Genomic DNA, 20,179 nt, shown 5'->3' on the forward strand with positions numbered 1-20,179 from the left:
TTTTGAAGTCATGAAAATAATTTCACTGAAGATGGTATTCTTTGCCTTAATCGTTTTTGTATGCTTGCTTGTCTGTATGGGTGAGTTTGCAAAGACTAGACATAAATGTAGTGATACAATGTTGCATTCGAATGGCAGATTTTATTTCCCGCCACCGAGCGAGAGTGCAGGAGAGCATGTCCACTAAGGACAGTTGAAAGGGAAAATAAATCATTGTCAGTGCATGTGGGTAATCTGTGTATTGACCTTTCCTATCTCCTTCAATTGTTTCTGAACTTTGCATATTGTGGCGGTGAACAATCCATGTCTCAGGGCTCCTCCATGCGGTCGGGGACGTTTGTGGTAAGGGGTTCTGCACGATTATTAATGTGGAACCTGTTTGCTAACGTTCGCTAGCTAGCCAAGTAAAACGGTCGTCACAAGTTACAACAGCCACAAAGTCATAAACACTATTTCTACAATTTATCTTACTAAAATGTGATTTTAAACCTAAACTTAACCACACTGCTAACCGTATGCCTAACCTTAAATTAAGACCAAATGTCAGGCAACAGTCTTCCACCAGTGCGAAATCTACCCCACTGGTCCCGCGTTGTATGCTTTGACAAGCCTTGCTTTCCACAATCACGTCCTGTCCCGGTCTACGAACTCCAACCGCTGTCCCAAGTCAGGTCTCATCTCACCAGCGTTGCATCGCTTCAGAGGAATATTCAGTTGTTGCAACTACAGCACAATGACACTTCAGAACCTATGTAATTCCTAATTCTATGGTTGAACTGTTATCCTCAATGTCCCTGTACCTTTTCTGGGAACCAGTCAGGGGTGACCCTCCCAGCCCTCAAACAGAGCCTGAACTCAGGAATCGCAGAAAGGAATGCCAGGCTGTACAGAGGATCAGGCTGAGGAGACCAATGCATTGAGGGACCAATAGTACAGCAGGCCCAGCCAGTACTAACCTAAGCCTCTTTCACGAACATCAGTACCGACTCCCATCATGGCCATTGAAGGACTTCCAGTAAATTACCACTTATAAAGTTTAAGTTTCAATGTACATAAATTTATATTTCTCCCTATTAAACGTATTTTGTTGTGCCGTTGTTGGTAGGTTGGTCAAGTTAGTTGTATTTCATCTTATAAGAAATTATGGATGTACAGGTAACTGCCTAAATAAAGGAAACACCAGTCAGTGTTGCCAACTCCTCAGTAAGGAAAGCAGTTATTGGCTGTCTTAAGAGTCACTAGAAGTCGCTAAATGACGTCATCACCTAATTCGCCATGTGCATGTAATTGTGATGGATGCTGTAGGAGAGAGGAATAACCTCGTGGGAGAGACAAAAAGTGAGTAAAAAAACACCCTAAATATGTTTAGAACTACAAATTAATTTTCTTCTGTCGATTCTTGTTTTTTAAAAATGTTTTATATTTACATCCCACCCTGAATGTAAGCCAGGGCGGGATCAGCCAGCGGCGGCTTCCTGCATGCTCGATTCATTTGCAGTCTGGACGCATAGGGGTGAACGTCTCCTGCTCTGACTGCAGCTGGGAGGGACTGCTGCTCAATGACTCGGCTGCCTGTGAGTGCTTTGGGACTGTGGTGGGGCCCACGGCAGCACCCGCTGCTCGTTGAGAAGAGTAAGAACGATACGTGCTTTCACGTCAGAGTCTCCAAAAACACCAGAAAAAGTCGCTAGATTTGTCAATAGTCGATTTTTTGAAAATTCATCATTTGGTGTTTTGTTGATGGTGGTGGAAAAAACAGTCTCAGGCGCTGCTCCAGAATCTCCCATAAGTGTTCAATTGTGTTAAGATTTGGTGACAGACACACCATTTAAACCCCCTATAATCCTCTGAGACCCCTCTTTCCAAGTCAGATCACTTCTAGACATTATTGTGCTACTGGGCATTTTTATACACGACCCTAAGCATGATGGGACGTTAATTGCTTAATTAACTCAGGAACAACACCTGTGTGGAAGCACCTGTTTTCAATATACTTTGTATCCCTCATTTACTGAAGTATTCCCTTTATTTTGGAAGTTACCTGTATCTAAGTTAATGAACACACAGGTAAACAGAAAAGTTTTTATTCATGATAACAAAAAAAACAAAATCCCTTAGGAGTATATATATACACACACTTCAAATCTTTACACCGCAACGTGTTCAGTTATTGGTTATACATTTTCTCAACTCAAAATTCTTTACAGAACTCATCCCGAATGGACCTTCTCATAATACAGTTTGTGTAGAACCCTCAGCAGCACACCCTAGTGGTAGGGGAGAGCTGGTGCTCCAAGGAGAGGTAGCCCACTCCTTCCAGTTTGCAATCTTGGTGATAAATTGTGTTGTATCCAGCAGAGGTTTGATGGACAGGTGAGGTGAGCCTCTTGTCTATGCTGCAGAAAGACAGGCTTGTCTGACACTCTGGGCCCAAGTATTGAGCAGTGCAGTCACTGAGTGCTTGTCTGGGAGCTGTAGGAGCTTGGAGGTCATGTTTCTGTGAACGTTTTGTAGGAAGGGGTTGGCACCTGGAGAGTAGAGGAAGACAAAGTGATGCATAAATCAACTCGAAAATGCATTGAAACCTGAAAGACTAGGTAAAAATATTATAATTTAAAAAAGGTTTTAAAAAATGTGTTGTTTTGCTGAACATTTTATTTGTAACATTTTAAACTGTCAAGGTAATGTTGGGCTACTTTTTCCATTACACCCAAAGTTAAAGTAGAGTACATTTGACTAAAACAGGCTCCATAGTGGTGTATGTATAGTGCATTCGGAAAGTATTCAGACCCCTTGACTTTTTCCACAATTAGTTACGTTACAGCCTTATTCTAAAATTGATTTAATAGTTTTTCCCCACTCAATCTACACACAATACCCCATAATGACAAAGCAAAAACAGGTTTGGACATTTTTGCAAATATCACATTTACATAAGTATTCAGACCCTTTACTCAGTACTTTGTTGAAGCACCTTTGGCAGCGATTACAGTCTTGAGTCGTCTTGAGTATGACGCTACAAGCTTGGCACACCTGTATTTGGGGAGTTTCTCCCATTCTTCTCTGCAGATCCTCTCAAGCTATGTCAGGTTGGATGGGGAGCGTCGCTACACAGCTATTTTCAGGTCTTTCCAGAGATGTTAGATCGGGTTCAGGTCCGGTCTCTGGCTGGGCCACTCAAGGACATTCAGAGACTTGTCCCGAAGCCACTCCTGCGTTGTCTTGGCTGTGTGCTTAGGGTCGTTGTCCTGTTGGAAGGTGAACCTTTGCCCTAGTCTGAGGTCCTGAGCGCTCTGGAGCAGGTTTTCAGTAAGGATCTCTCTGTACTTTGCTCCGTTCATCTTTCCCTTGATCCTGACTAGTCTCCCAATCCCTGCCGCTAAAAAACACCCCCACAGCATGATGCTGCCACCACCATGCTTCACCATAGGGATGGTGCCAGGTTTCCTCCAGATGTGACGCTTGGCATTCAGGCCAGAGTTCAATCTTGGTTTCATCAGACCAAAGAATCTTGTTTCTCATGGTCTGAGAGTCTTTTAGGTGCCTTTTGGCAAACTCCAAGTGGGCTGTCATGTGCCTTTTACTGAGGAGTGGCTTCTGTCTGGCCAGTCTACCATAAAGGCCTGATTGGTGAGTGCTGCAGAGATGGGGGCGGCGCACAATTGGCCCAGCGTTGTCCAGGGGAGGGAATGGCCGGCAGGGATGTAGCTCAGTTGGTAGAGCATGGCGTTTGCAACGCCAGGCTTGTCTGTTCGATTCCCACGGGGGGCCAGTATGAAAAATAAAAAAATAATGTATGCACTAACTGTAAGTCGCTCTGGATAAGAGCGTCTGCTAAATGACTCAAATGTAAATGTAATGGTTCTCCCATCTCCACAGAGGAACTCTGGAGCTCTGTCAGAGTGACCATCGGGTTCTTGGTCACCTCCCTGACCAAGGTCCTTCTCCCCCGATTGCTCAGTTTGGCCGGGGGCCAGCTCTAGGAAGAGTCTTGGTGGTTCCAAACTTATTCCATTTAAGAATGATGGAGGCCACTGTTCTTGGGGACCTTCAATGCTGCAGACATTTTTTGGGACCCTTCCCCAGATCTGTGCCTCGACACAATCCTGTCTCGGAGCTCTACGGACAATTCCTTCCACCTCATGGTTTGTTTTTTGCTCTGACATGCACTGTCAACTGTGGGACCTTATATAGACAGGTGTGTGCCTTTCCAAATCATGTCCAATCAATTGAATTTACTACAGGTGGACTCCAATCAAGTTGTAGAAACATCTCAAGGATGATCAATGGAAACAGGATGACCCTGAGCTCAATTTCGAGTCTCATAGCAAAGGGTCTGAATGCTTACGTAAATAAGGTATCGTTTTTTATTTTTAATACATTTTAAAATGTCTAAAAACCTGTTTTCGCTTTGTCATTATGGGATATTGTGTGTAGATTCATGATTATTATTATTTTAAAATCCATTTTAGAATAAGGCTGTAACCTAACAATGTGGAAAAGGTCAAGGGGTCTGAATATTTCCGAATGCACTGTATGGGTACAGAGAAAGCCAGTGTCTCTTACCATACACTTGCCCGTCGTCTGCCCACTGAGGGCTCTGGTCTGGGTAGTCTGCAGGGATGCTGAGCTGGAGAGGAGGCACACTTGGCAGGTTCTTGTCATCTGGAAGAGAGAAGCAGGGAATAACGTCAGACATCAATTCATTTTATATTTGAGGAAGAATAGTGTGATTTCCCCCGGCCTTCGTCTCAATGCCCTACACCAGGGGTTGGCCCGCAAGTGATTATTGACTCAGCCATGCCTTCTTGCCCATCATTTCCTCATCTCCCAGCCCTTCTAATGTGACTAACCCCGATGCTCCTCTCTCTTTTTCCCCTGCCCCGCTACAAAGTTTCTCCTTGCAGGCGGTCACTGAGTCTGAGGTGCTAAAGGAGCTCCTTATACTTCACCCCAAAAAAACATCTGGGTCAGATGGTTTAGATCCTTTCTTCTTTACGGTTGCAGCCCCTATCATCGCCGAGCCTGTCTCTCCTCTCTGGGGAGGTTCCCATTGCTTGGAAGGCAGCCATGGTGCGTCCTTTATTTAGAGAGGGAGATCAAATTGATCCTAACTGTTATAGGCCAATTTCTATTTTGCCCTGTTTATCAAAAGTGTTGGAAAAACTTGTAAATAATCAACTGACTGGCTTTCTTGATGTCTACAGAATTCTCTCTGGTATGCAATCTGGTTTCCGTTCAGGTTATGGATGTGTCACTGCAACCTTAAAGGTCCTAAATGATGTCACCATTGCCATTGATTCTAAGCAATGTTGTGCTGCTATTTTTATTGACTTGGCCAAAGCTTTTGATACGGTAGACCATTCCATTCTTGTGGGCCGGCTAAGGAGTATTGGTGTCTCTGAGGGGTCTTTGGCCTGGTTTGCTAACTACCTCTCTCAAAGAGTGCAGTGTATAAAGTGTGACGTCACGAGAGGCTACACAGCTTTCAGCGGGGTTGCTCAAGTAGTGCAAGGAGACAAGGTTCAAACAAACCAAGGATTTTATTATAGGTCTTGGGAAATTAACGAAAATATAACAAAATTCTGTTCTCTTGTGGCTCTTTAAGGGTTAACAGTTCAGGGATGTCTCTTCCCCATCCAAAGTCATAATTCTCACTCGCTCAGATAACTTTTCCCCAGCCTTACTGTAGTCCACGTTGCAGCTAGTGGCCAACCCAGCAAAAAGTCCTTCCAAATGTCTCTCACGTATTTCCACAGGGGCATATATCCAAAGGTGAGTATTTCCCAAAGGTAAGTATCTCCAAATCCTTATATTCCTCATGGAAGTGGACGTGCAGCACTCTTGTCCTCCAGAGAGCCCAGGTTGGAGACTGTGTCTCTTCCCTTCCCAAACCTTCAGCTCATCAGCTCCTCATTTGTTTCAGCTGCGTGGGAAGATTGGCCATAGAGGGGTGGAGTTCCCGACCATACCAGCAGATGGAGCCATAGCTGTCTGGGTTTGCAGCCACCTCAGGGGGATGTAACGTCCCTCCAGGACACAGCCTCTCGTGACATCACAAAAGTCAGAACACCTACGTTCCACTGCCTGTCACCAAGGGAGTACCCCAAGGCTCGATCCTAGGCCCAACGCTCTTCTCAATTTACATCAACAACATAGCTCAGGTAGTAGGAAGCTCTCTCATGCATTTATATGCAGATGTTACAGTCTTATACTCCGCTGGCCCCTCCCCGGATTTTGTGTTAAACGCTCTAAAACAAAAATGTCTAAGTGTCCAACAAGCTTTCTCTGCCCTTAACCTTGTTCTGAACACCTCCAAAACAAAGATCATGTGGTTCGGTAAGTAGAATTTCCCTCTCCCCACCAGTGTGATTACTACATCTGAGGGTTTAGTACTTGGGAGTATGGCTAGACGGTACACTCTCTCAGCACATATCCAAGCTGCAGGCTAAGGTTAAATCTAGATTAGGTTAAATCTTGGTTTCCTCTATCGTAATCGCTCCTCTTTCACTCCAGCTGCCAAACGAACCCTGATTCAGATGACCATCCTACCCATGCTAGATTACGGATACTTAATTTATAGATCGGCAGGTAAGGGTGCTCTCAAGTGGCTAGATGTTCTTTCCATTTGGCTATCAGATTTGCCACCAATGCTCCTTCCTATCTGAGATACCTACTGCAACCCTCATCCTCCTCATACAAAACCCATTCTGCCAGTCACATTCTGTTAAAGGTCCCCAAAGCACACACATCCCTGTGTCGCTCCTCTTTTCAGTTCGCTGCAGCTAGCGACTGGAACGAGCTGCAAAAGAACACTCAAACTGGACAGTTTTATTTCCATCTCTTCATTCAAAGACTCAATCATGGACACTCTTACTGACACTTGTGGCTGCTTTGCGTGATGCATTGTTGTCTCTACCTTCTTGCACTTTGTGGTGTTGTCTGTGCCCAATAATGTTTGTACCATGTTTTGTGCTGCTACCATGTTGTGCTGCTGCCATGTTGTGTTGCTACAGTGTTGTCATGTGTTGGTACCATGCTGTGTTGTCATGTGTTGCTGCCATGCTGTGTTGTTGTCTTAGGTCTCTCTTTATGTAGTGTTGTGGTGTCTCTCTTGCCATGATGTGGGTTTTGTCCTATACTTTTAATCCCAGCCCCTATCCCCAGATGAGGCCTTTCGGTAGGCCGTCATTTAAAATAAGAATTTGTTGTTAACTGACTTGGCTAGTTAAATAAAGGTTCGATAAAATAATTTGCAGTGTACAAATGATTATGAATCGCCCCCCCGACCATCTGCTCCAACAAAAATCGGCCCGCAACTGAATCTAGTTGCCTACCTCAGCCCTTAACTCACCTAGTTTACAGATGAGGTGCACAGTGCCGTTGTTACTGCAGAACGAGGGGTCCAGGTTGACCAGGAACTTGGCATTAAGACGGGCCACCTCTCCCTGCAGGATGTTGGGGATGGTTTGACGTTCATCCTCCTCGTGTTTCCTCTTCCGGGCCGCGATGATGGGGCCCCTGTGGAGTGGAGGAGAGAATAAAGATGGGTGTCAGATGACAGTGAGTCCATTGCTACTGTACTCTTAACACACTTTCTATATGTACTGTAGGAAATGAAGATGGTCTTGTATCAACAACAGAGTGGTGGACAGATCTGAAGCAGAGTTGCTCCAAAATGCCAGTCGAAAATAAGCTGAGGGGGGAAAAATACTTTCCTACCCTGATCTAAAGTGTAGTGTTTCTGGACATGAAGGAGTGGTTTGGGTAAACTCACGTGATGGGCGGCCCGTGGATGGCTGTCATGGCTGGGGCGAAGGTACGGTACAGGGAATGGTTGAAGACAGGCGAGCGGATGTTTGCCATGACGGCATCCAAGAGTGGCTGGCACAGGTACTGCTGCTTGGTGCAGGGCACAGGTGGAGGGGGTGGCGTCGGCTAGAACAGGTTTAGCAAAAAGTCAGTTAATTAGCAAATAGACAAACGTTTTGTTAAATTGCTGACGATTCACATTCAATGGGTAACATTTATGAACTCACAACAGAAAGAGATTGAGAACCAAGGAGCAATAGAACAGCACAAAGATAATCAACAGGATTTTAAAAAGTGGTCTCACGCTTACCACAGCCATATCATTCTTCAGTTTCTCCAGTGCTATCTCACACTTCTGTAAGGTTCTGAGAGGGCACCTGCAAGTCCGGGAGAGGAGATGTCCTTCAATAACCATTGCTGAGAAAAACATGGATGGACACTGACACACATAAGCAACACACTTATTATTTTACCTTGTGTTGGGGTCAGTGAGAATGTTCAGCAGGCTCTTCATCTTACTCAGGTCCTTTTTCCTATCTGTTGGGAACACAAACTCCTTTAGTGAGTGGGAACAGCCAAGAGGGGACAGAAAAGTAAGAAAGAGCATGGCGTGAGGGCATACCTTCGTTTTTGTCTATCTTGTTGATCATCCTGCGCAGTGGCTCGATGTATTTGGAGAGCTGTTTGAGTTTCTCCATGTACTGCTGGTCCTCCAGCTGATTGGCCCCGGATGGACTCATCACTGAACTGGGGTTCCCTACACATCACCAGACAACCACATGGGACAACAATTAGAATCCTCATGTACATTTAATATGTGTTTACATAGTCTTGGGGACACAGGGAAAAGGCATGATTGGTCTTCCAATATTTGGCATAGAATGCAAATAGAAAATTAAGAGGTTCCAGACAAATTTAAATCCTACATAAAGCCGATTAAGAATGTAAACTATAGTAAGGAAAACAATCAGATGTGAGGTATGAGATATAGGGGCTTAGGCCCCGACCTCTGCTCCAGTGAGGAGCTGGGACAGTACCTGGGGTGTTGAGGGGTCCTGGGGAGGGGACGCTATAGTTCTGGGGGGTGCGTGCGGTGGCTGGGCTATGCGAGGGCTGGGGGGACGGGCTAGGCTGGAAGCTACCTGGCGACGGTGTGGGACCAGAACTGCTGTGAAGAAACACAATACAGGTTCAGAGTTGACACCAGAGAATGTCATTCCATTTCAAGACTAGACCTGAAATAAAACTTTAGAATGCCATATTCAAGTCAATAAGAGCGCTACATGAAGTGAGAGTGGGCTTGTCATCTTTGCTCACCTGACTGAGTTGGGCTGGGAGGATGGGGGCTGTGGGGATGGCTGTGGCTGGGGAGGGGGGGGCATGGACTGGGGGGTCTGCACTTGTACCGGCGAGGGCGATGACATCATCTGGTGCTGCTGAACCTACGGAGGGGGTGAAAAGAAAAGAGGGGGGCTCACACCAGACGAACCATCCAACCTAGATAGCAGGGGGGAAAAACCTCCTTCATGACATCACAATCCTCAGCCATTACACCGACCAGGGCCTGAGTGCCTACTGAGGAAGACAGGAAGAAAATACTTTAGTGTCTTATTGGTACTTACCATACACAATGAATACTGGCCAGATGCCCTTACACTGAGCAAAATAATCCATTGCATTTCCAATCACATCTATAGGCCTACCCTTAATGGATTCCAAATGGGAACCTGCTTGTAGAAGGTCCAACTCTCTTTCCGTGAATCCACATACAACTCTATACTGAGCATGAGAACTGATGTTTACTATCAATTCCACTGGTCTGTATAAGGAGCAGAAGAGGAGGTTTGGGTAGAATGGGGAGCAGATTTGAGGGCTGCACTGAGGGATGAGGGTTGGCATAAGGAAGCACACCAGAGGGACACGGTTTTAGGTGAGGTGGTGTCACCATGAGGGTCGGGTCAGGGTCAGAGTAGGAACACCGCCTGCTCGCTCTACCCTGGCGTAAATACCTGTGGCATTTGCTGTCCTCCCATGGCAGCAGAGTTTGGAGGTATGGCAGGGTTCGGGGCAGCGCGGGGCAACCGGGGTGGAATTTGCATCCCAGGGCGGGGCATCATCATCTTGGAGGACAGAGGGGACAACATACATGTCACAAGCAAAACAAGAAATGCAATGCATCAGCGGAGATGCACATGCACGCACATAAAATGCATTCAGACATATGAATGCACTCACCCAGGAGCAAGACTTGTAAGGTACATTACACAAGCAGACATGCACAAACACATGCATGCACATCAAACAGACCCACAGTTACAGTCATATCTTAAAACCCTGGTGAGAGAGACAGCGTTGCCAAGCGTGTGACCCTGTCTCCGGGGTCAGAGGGCACAGAACAAATGGTTGCCATGACAACAGTGATGAACATGCTCCCTCTCCTCTTTAATCACAAGGCCAAACCACGCAGTGGTATGACAGTTATTTAAATGGCTTAGCTAAGTACAATAGGTAAATATTGTCAACTGACTAGAAATAACATAGATCACAATATTTGGTTACAAAATTATTCAACATTAATTTATTCAACATTAAAGCTATTAATATTAATCTCAAAATACCCATTTAGATTATTATTAATTTTTTAGACATTGTTTCTAGTCTGGAAACTATTTAAATTGTTTTATCAAACGACGGTTGCATAGATAGGTATTGCATTTTGAATAGCCGCCAATGATGGAACCCCATTGGTACCCCCAGTAGGAGGCTTGGCAGTAATTTCCCAAACCGTATCTATTGGTCAATTGGATGAGTGAGTGGGGGGGCACTTCAATGATTGATGATGCCATGTATTTGCATCTACAGTAACAGTAGAGCTGGTAGATGCAGCAGCCGAGTTAAATAATATGATTGGTTTGCAGGGCAGAGTAGGCATGCAGTTGCAGCATTCACTGCATGAACAACACACATGCATGGAGCAGGAACAAGACATTCTAACGTAGCTCTGAGGTACAATAAAGAGACATCCTCTGGTAGATAAACTTTATTTTATCTCAGCAGCCCACCCGTGGGTTTCATTCTGAGAAACGCAGCTGCACACTTCCAGGGATTTGCAATAGGGAGAAGTAGCGGTGGGGTGAAGAGGTCTGGGTGAGTTCTAGTTTGGTAGAGAAGAAAGGGATGGGGGAAGTGGCTTGTGGAAGTGAATCCTAGCTCCATCCCTATTTTGATTGGAAGCGATAGAGACAGGAGGAGTACCAAGCCTATCAGGGAATTCTCAGAAAACATCATATGCAAATGACAACAAACTAAATTGATTTCCTGGGTTACGTAGGAGACTCATCATTCAGTTCAAACCAAAGAACCCCTGAGCCATCAAGCAGCAATGTTGCAATTATAAGAATAGATGCAAACGTAACTCTCTGTAGGTAATGTGGAGCTATAAAACAAGAACTATTACCTCCTGGCTATGGCAGTAGCATAAGTATGGCAACAGGCAGCACAGAAAAATATCCTTCGTCTTCCTCAAGTCATTTGACATCAACAGAAGAGCTTGCGACACAAAATTAAATAAACTGTTGAAATTCCAAAGGGGTAAATCTGAAAGCATGCACTCACACCAGGCCAGGCTCAGTGACAAGTGGCAGTCCCCAGTCAGTCAATCAGTCCCACTACACACCAACTTGCAGTGCTGTGCTCTTACCTGTCCAGGTACTGCTGCAGCTAGCTGGGCCTGAGCCGCAGCCTGTTGGGCTTGCTGCGCTGCCTGCTGCTGCTGCTGCTGCTGTTGCATCGCTCTAGCCTGGCCACACACACAAAGAACACACAGCACATACACACACATAGGGAAGAAAGCAAGCAGAGGGGTGTGTAAAAAAAGATACTGGAATAGGTGTGTTATCCCAGAGACTATAGATTATGAATTTAGAGTGGACAACAAAAGGTCACCACTATTCTACAGAGGGTGAACTAAACTTAAGGTTAATATTTTTCCATAACACCACCTCTGCTTTACCTGCAAGGCTTGGATCTTGAGCTGTTGCTGCTGCTGACTGAGCGAGCTGATGGGCACGTGCTGTGTGGGGGTCATCTGCCCAGCCAGAGACTGGGGCACCATGCCCTGCTGCTGCTGGGAGTGGGGGGGTAGCTGGGCCGCCTGGGGCTGAGACTGGGCCTGAACCTGTTGCTGTTGTTGTTGCTGCTGCTGCTGGACCATGTGCTGGATGGACTGCGCCTGGGCTTGTGCTTGGGCCTGCGCCTGGGCTTGTGCTTGGGCCTGTGCTTGGGCCTGTGCATGCTGCTGTTGGAGTTGTAACTGAACTATCTGCTGTTGTTGCTGGAGCCTTGATGGGTGCATCTGAAGAGAGAGATGGGGAGGGTGTGTAAATACTTAAAGATACAGATTATTAAAAGATCAACCAATTTAACTGCCTTCTGTATGTCTCTGTTAGCTTTTAATATACATCTAGGCATGCTATCATGGTGGGGCTTTTGAGCTTATACAGGGACGCAAACTGGTGAGGGCCCAAAGGTGAAAATAATTGTCACAATACCAACATTTTACTAAAGATGTGATACCAGGCCAAGTAACTTGTTATCCATCCAAAAACGTGCGGCACATGAGTAGTTTACATCGGCCCGCGACATGGTTTATAAAATTATATAAAATGTGTGCCAATTTGCGGTAGAAAGGGGAGAAGGTAGCTCCAGTAATTTGAGTGGTTTGGGCTACAAACTCATGCTCCGTTTTTTTCCCTCTATGGCCCTGGCACTAAGAGGCGAAATGAAAAGATGCGTATCCACTTCACTTGCGCTGCATGCCGCTCCAATAATGTCTGCACACCCCAGCTCACCATCACAGCTAAATAACATTTAAAAACTGATGAAGATGCACAGAAAGAACGGACAGAGAGAAGCAGCTGAGTAGGCTAATGGCTTGTTAGGGGATGTGGTTGGCTGCCCACGGCTGTCACGTGATATTGGATGAAGCACTCATTCTGACATGACATATCTGACATCACGCTCTGAACTCTGATATTCTATTTGTAGGATGTGTAAGGATGCATTCTGTGCTCAGTCATTCATTTCGAGAGAGAAGGTAGTGATCACAGGGAGAAGATCTGTTCGCGGCTCGTTTTGTATAGCTCAATGGGTGATACACTCTGCGTCTGCCGACTTTATCAGACCCCCACCCCAAAGTATTTTTTACAGATCTACACAATTCACGTGGATTACCTATTCTGAGATCCAAACGGCGAATATCGCCGGAAATTGACAAGTATTGCATCCCTGTTATACCTGGTTCTGTTGTTGCTGGTTTTGGGCCTGCTGCTGCTGCTGGTTTTGGTGCTGCTGTTGGAGCTGTTGGTTCTGATGGTGTTGCTGCTGTAACTGTTGCAGCTTCAGCTGCTGCTGGACCTGAAACTGCTGCTGCTGTATGGCTGTCTGTTGTTGCATTGCTGTCTGCTGCTGCTGCTGCTGCTGCTGCATGGCCGTCTGTTGCTGTTGTTGCATGGCTGTCTGTTGCTGCTGTGCCTGGAACTGCTGGAACTGAATGGACTGCTGCTGCTGGGCAATCTGCTGCATCTGCATCTGCCCTGGACCTCCTACTACAGGGAGGATGTGGACAAAACAGACACACATCCTCCATCTGAGAACTTGGGGAAAGCCCTGGAAGAAAAGCCCTACACCTGAGCGTTACTGAGGAAACAGAAATATGAGTACGGAGCAGTGTCTGTGAGCCGAGTTGAGCGGTGCGAAATCCAGCTCATTGCACACAGAGCGCTCCACGTCCTTTTCCCCAGCTCCAGTCAAATTGTGCCCACTCCGCTCCTCACTCTGCTCCCACTCATCTCTGCTCACATACTCTGAGCCTCATGGAGGACACAGGAATATTAGTTTGGAGGTCCCTGATCGAAAATCTAAATGTCATGACCAGTAGGCTACTGATCCAATTGTTTCTGTGGGCTAACAGACAGCAGCATTCAAATAAACATGAATAAAGTGAGAAAGTTAAATAGCTTCAGAAATACACTCACTCGCTTGAGGATTTCCAGCCACACCTGCCATTGCATGCTGACCCATTTGCATCTGCCCCATGGTCCCCATGCCACCCATGGGCGCACCAGGTGGCCTAGGCCCCATGACAATGCCCCCTGGAACCCCTGGAACACCAGTGAGATTTGTCAGGGCATTCATGGGATCTGGAAGAGGGGAGACAATATATACATTGACACATGGGCAGCAGCATGAGTAGCTACATATATATTCTTCTGAATGTCTTTTAGTAATAGAAAACATATTTTGCAAAATCACAACACAACTCACCCAGACCTCCTTGTGCCTTTTTATCTGCAAAACAAAACATATACCATTACGTAACTCGACTTTACAGAATAGTTGTCTCGAAAAATATGAACAAGAGTTAGACCTACATTGCAGATGTGGGGTACTTACGAATGTCTCTGAAGTGAATGATCAACCTTGCTACCAGGGACAAGTATTCTTCCTGTTCAGAAGTAAACAATAACACCATTATTATACTGAACAAAAATATAAATGCAACATGTAAAGAGTTGGTCCCATGTTTCATGAGCTGAAATAAAAGATCCCAAAAATTTTCCAAATGCACAAGAAGCTTATTTCTCGCATACTTTGTGCACAAATTTGTTTACATCCCTGTTAGTGAGCATTTCTCCTTTGCCAAAATAATCCATCCACCTGACAGGTGTGGCATATCATGAAGCTGATTATACAGCATGATCATTACACAGGTGCACCTTGTGCTGGGGACAATAAAAGACTACTAAAATGTGCAGTTGTCACAACACAATGCCACAGATGTCGCAAGTGTTGAGGGAGCGTGCAATTGGCATGCTGACTGCAGGGATGTCCACCGGAGCTGTTGTCAGATAATTTAATGTTCATTTCTCTACCATAAGCCGCCTCCAACGTTGTTTTAGAGAATTCGGCAGTACGTCCAACCGACCTCACAACCACAGACCACACCAGTCCAGGACCTCCACATCCGGCTTCTTTACCTGCGGGATCGTCTGAGACCAGCCATCCGGACAGCTGATAAAGCAGTGGGTTTGCACAACCAAAGAATTTCTGCACAAACTGTCAGAAACCTCCTCAGGGAAGCTCATCTGCATGCTCGTCGTCCTCACCAGGGTCTTGACCTGACTGCAGTTCAGCATCGTAACCGACTTCAGTGGGCCAATGCTCACCTTCGATGGTCACTGGCACGCTAGAAAAGTGTGCTCTTCACGGATGAATCCCGGTTTCAACTGTACCGGGTAGATGGCAGACAGTGTAGTGTGTATGGTGTCGTGTGGGCGAGCGGTTTGCTGATGTCAACGTTGTGAACAGAGTGCCCCATGGTGGCGGTGGGGTTATGGTATGGGCAGGCATAAACGAAGGACAACGAACACAATTGCATTTTATTAATGGCAATTTGAATGCACAGACATACCGTGACGAGATCCTGAGGCACATTGTTGTGCCATTCATCCGCCGCCATCACCTCATGTTTCAGCATGATAATGCACGGACCCATGTCGCAAGGATCTGTACACAATTCCTAGATGCTGAAAATGTCCCAGTTCTTCATGGCTTGCATACTCACCAGACATATCACCCATTGAGCATGTTTGGGATGCTCTGGATCACCATGTACAAAAGTGTGCTCCAGTTCCCGCCAATATCCAGCAACCTCGCATAGCCATTGAAGAGAAGTGGGACAACATTCCACAGGCCACAATCAACAGCTTGATCAATTCTATGCAAAGGAGATGTGTCGCGCTGCATGAGGCAAATGGTTGTCACACCAGATACTGGTTCTGATCCACGCCCCTACTTTTTTTTATGCATCTGTGACCAACAGATGCATATCTGTATTCCCAGCCATGTGAAATCCATAGATTATGGTCTAATGGATTTATTTCAATTGACTGATTTCCTTATATGGACTGTAACTCAGTAAAATCTTTGAAATTGTTGCATGTTGCGTTTATATTTTTGTTCAGTGTAGATGAGAGATGGTCATTCTTCACCAATAATTCCAGTTACTCATATACAATGTTCCTGAGTGTTGTCTGATGATCCATGATGAGGTTACTGGGTGTGTGTGTAAATTAAAAATGTTCACTCACTCTAGATTTGGCTTTGACGTAAACATGGTTCTCCATTTCATTGCTGGACTTCGTGTGTGCAGTCCCAGCCTTTCTCATCGCCTCTTCACTAAAAAAGAGAAAGTGATTCAGATCAAACGAATGTTGTGATATTATATATTTTTGCCTGCTGTATTTTGCTACCACACATTCCAGTGACATCATATTACTGGCAGATGAAGTGCATTTTACTCTAAGTGAGGCCAAGCAGGAATGTCACCGGGTCTGTAATGACTGTACATAGCATCTTGCTAGCTAGCCAGCTAACATTACCTAGCTAGTTACATAGCAAGCGAAGTAACGATAGCAAAGGCTAGCTGGCTAGCCAGCTAGTTTGGCTAACCTTTAGCTGAACGCCCAATTAGTTAGTCTCAAAACTTCTAGAAAAAAGGCAAGCATTTTTATGGTCAAATAAGAAAACATGCAGCTAACTGTATCAACCCCGATGATGTATTGCTTACGGCCTCATTTCAAGCATGTTCCGTAGCTAACGATAAGCTAAAATAGCTGGCTAACTGTAGTGAGCTAGCCACTGTCGTGATAATAGCGGAGTAACTAAAATATCGCAACGTTTACAAACAGTTTTAATAAAACTAAATTGTCTCACATTTGTGCAACAACTTTCTGTCGGAATGCAGGGCTTCTCCAATCGCTTTCTGGTCCTGGGACCTCCATTGCAGACATCGTTTTCAGACTAGCGGCAAATGTACGCTTTGAATGAATGCAGCACCAAAAAGCATAAACAGAAAAAATTAACGTACTTCCGGTTTAAATTTTCCATCCATTCAAGAGCTGCTACATCTGCAACAATGATTAGATTGATTTTAGTAGTGATTAATGTGATAAGCTAATATTTGACTGGAAACTAATCATTTCAATGTGGGTGGAATTTTAGGAGTAGGCCTATGAATTTCATGGGTCTACAAAGCTTTCTAGTCTAAGTTGTTTTGCAACATGAAGTGAGGCGTCTGCATGGGGCTGTGCATTTGAACTGCAAGGATGTACAATGTAACTGTGAGACGAGGAATTAGACGTGCATTGTTTTACATGTAGTGAGGTGATTTTTTTTTTAAATATATATAAATATTATTTTTTTCCAGGGATAGCAGCAGTACCAGCTTCAAAGCATCGCCATGTAATTGGAATATTCTGTAATGGGAGCTATAGTTTTGTTAATGTGGTATATGATTTAATTATGTTCACCCATGTTAACTCAGTCTCTCTTCCTGGGACCTCAGTCTATTCAGAATCTATTTCAGGATCCTGTGACCTCGCCACTAGTTTCCATTACCCACTAGAGGGTGTTGAAATCGAGGAAACCAGAAAGTGTCCTGAAATCCAGCAGTCACACAAACACAGATTGCATCACCCAAATAGCCTTAATTCATACATTTTTTATATAAATTACAGTGTATTTAATGGGTGATTTTTTATTTGAAAGGGGAAGTGTATTTTAAATGGACAAAGAAACCGGTCTTACTTTGATGTGCATAGGCCTACAGTTTATCCATCTTTGTCCTTCTTTCCAACACTGCCATATTAGTTGTTGTTTTTTGTGTGTTTTTATTGATTTTACCGAATTTTCTGTCATGCCTGGATGAGGCATTTGTATGTTTTTTTTCCCCCACTTGAACCTAACAACCTACTTTGTGTTGCTTCCTGTGGGAGTCGTAATTTGAGTAATTCTGACCCATTTATTCCCCATCACCAAAGACCTTTATTGCAATAGAAGGCTCTGCCCATCACCAACATCACGTACCCCTTCTGTAGTCATGTTTGTAAGTTAATCAAGTGAAAATGAAACAAATTACTTAGAAGGCATTTTTGGGGAACCATAATGCAGAAATTATAGATAAATCAGTAGGTTCACAGAAATTCTGTAAATCCTTCTATATGGTATTTAATTTCCCCCTTGGTCAGTGAAGTAGCCTATTTGTGGAATCAGCAGATATTATACATTCACATAAAAAAACTCCTATTTGTTTTCATCCAATTTGTTGAACCAGTGAGCCTTTGCAGGAATTGGCAGGCGTTAGCCTTTAAGAATCAGTGGGTGCAAATCTATTAACATTCAGACTGTGTTGCAGTGATGAGACCAACTCTGTGCCAGCTGCAGTCTCAAGAGGTATGTACTCTGAAAACTCTTCTATTTCCAAACCAAGAGAGCAAGATAGAAACTGAATGTGGCCAAATGTTATGGTTGCCTCACAAAATCTACAAAACAACCTCTCATGCTAATGCTAGTCCTAATGCCATGCATGTATTCATTTTCATTATGGTTTATGGCAGGGTTTTGGGTGGCAATGTTTCCTGCATTCAAATGCATCTTGTCCCTTTCAGAATAGAAGGCTGAGTGTGGGGAGGCCCAAGTTGATGTGTCACGGTTCTATGCCAGATGACACTTCAGAGGAGCTTGAATTGAGGGGAAGTTGAGGATCGACAGGAATTGAAAATAGGGAAATATGCTGGTGGGGACATCTATTCTTGAATTATGTGTAGACTGAATAGCGTACACTAGGCTAATCATCTAGCAGGACCCTATACTTGAAGCACAAATTGCCTTCTGAATCACAGCCCATTTAAAAACTATACATTTGTTTAAAGGTTAACCATCAAGGTCCTCCTATGATTTGGACATAATGATGTCCTCCTATGTGGTCAACATGATTGGGTGTAGGTAGGCTAAGAACCTGTTTTTACCTCCACTCATCATCAGTGGGGTTTTTCAGGCACTTAGAGGGATAAGCCTACTAATTATCCAATACATTGTGTCATTTCAGATAGGCATCTGTAGTGATATAATTTTTTTCAGAAACCCACAATGCGATTTTTTTACCATCACTAGCTAGGTTTCCATCCAATTGTCGACAGATTTTCATGCACATTTTCTAATATCCGCATAAAGAAAATATGCGCATTTACCCACCAGTGGTGTTTCCACAAAACTGAGTTGTTCCAGATAAAACTATGTGTGTGATGACGTAAGGCAAATAAAATGTACTTTTGCGGGTAAAATTTTCATGTACCGAATAAAAATCTGATGTTCAATGTGTTTCCATCATATTTTCAACTTTAACAATAGGTTTGTCACAAAAAAACTGTTGCGTTAAATAGTAGGCTACATTTGCCAAATCTGGTTTTGGCACATGCGCTCTAGCCAACAGCTTGCAGATACAGTGTGGGTAGCTGAGTTCAGCATAACCGTGTAAATTCAGCATAATTTATTTCATCTGTAGCCTAATAAACTGCATGGTTTCCCAAATCATATTGGGAGGAGCACACACCATGTCATAGCGTGACTCCAAGTTTACTTAGATATCATGGTTATTATATAAATATGCATAAAGTCATTTCCACTGCCATTTCTCGCATAAATAATTTTACAGACACAAAAAGATTGCACTGTCGAAGAAATTATGTCTGCATTTATAAAATGTCCTGTTTCCATCACAGCTGTCCTGTTAGTTTTTTTAAAATATGATATTACTTTATTCACATTAACCAAAACTGTGGATGGAAACGTGGTTACTAGCTACATTTCCATCCAATCTAGAATCCGCATAAAGAAAATATGCACATTTTAAGTAAACAAATGGACTTGTTGCAGATACAAATCAGTGCGTGATGAAGTAGTGCACACCAAACATACAAAATGTTCGCTTAAATTTTCATGTACCAAATAAATATTCGGAAGTTCAATATGTTTACATCGCATTTTCTACTCTAGCGATAGTTTTATAACAATTTTTTTTGAGTTAAATAGCAAATGTGCCTACTCTGGTCTTGGCATGTGTGCTCTAGCCAACTGCTCACAGGTACAGTGCGGGTAGGCTGTGCTGGTAGGCTAGTCTAAATGATGAGATTATTATGAGATTTTATGCCAGTGAAGTCATACCATATATAAAAAAAATAATGATGGAAACCGCTATTGACCTCCATACAAAACTCCTGCTTGGTGAGCGAAACGAAAAAACGCCACCTGCTGGAGGAAGAAAGATTTTCAGCCGAGTTGGGCCTCTCTCTTCCTCTTCCTCTCTGGTAGCACTCGCTCGAGGCGTCAGTGACGTGCATATAGACTGGGTCGGCACTAGTTACCCCAGCCACAGTCATATACACCCCGCCTATTTCTACAATTTATCTTCTTAACATATGATTTTAAACCTAACCTTAACCACACTGCTAACCCTAACCTTAAAGAC

At 44.2% G+C, this 20,179-nt stretch overlaps 1 protein-coding gene across 3 annotated transcripts; it reads right to left on the reverse strand.

Annotated features, from left to right (window-relative positions):
• Positions 1-2,282: 2,282 nt before the first annotated feature.
• On the reverse strand, positions 2,283-16,702 carry LOC121542201 (mediator of RNA polymerase II transcription subunit 15). 3 transcript variants are annotated; one of them, XM_045208078.1, is made up of 18 exons: positions 16,588-16,702; positions 15,963-16,050; positions 14,266-14,317; positions 14,137-14,160; positions 13,848-14,012; positions 13,108-13,415; positions 11,825-12,166; positions 11,513-11,611; positions 9,822-9,932; positions 9,130-9,254; positions 8,850-8,980; positions 8,435-8,569; positions 8,286-8,349; positions 8,123-8,189; positions 7,778-7,938; positions 7,355-7,521; positions 4,567-4,665; positions 2,283-2,528 (listed from the first exon to the last, which is right to left on the reverse strand). In XM_045208078.1, exons 1-18 carry the CDS (start codon positions 16,662-16,664, stop codon positions 2,392-2,394), a joined length of 2,352 nt encoding a protein of 783 aa, XP_045064013.1. In that variant the 5' UTR covers positions 16,665-16,702; the 3' UTR covers positions 2,283-2,391. The 3 variants fall into 3 exon arrangements, with proteins under 3 accessions (XP_045064013.1, XP_045064012.1, XP_045064011.1); XM_045208077.1 differs by having other exon boundaries at positions 8,850-8,977; positions 13,108-13,418; XM_045208076.1 differs by having other exon boundaries at positions 13,108-13,418.
• Positions 16,703-20,179: the final 3,477 nt, after the last annotated feature.

Source organism: Coregonus clupeaformis, chromosome 27 (assembly GCF_020615455.1).
Source record: "Coregonus clupeaformis isolate EN_2021a chromosome 27, ASM2061545v1, whole genome shotgun sequence".
Taxonomy (NCBI): domain Eukaryota; kingdom Metazoa; phylum Chordata; class Actinopteri; order Salmoniformes; family Salmonidae; genus Coregonus; species Coregonus clupeaformis.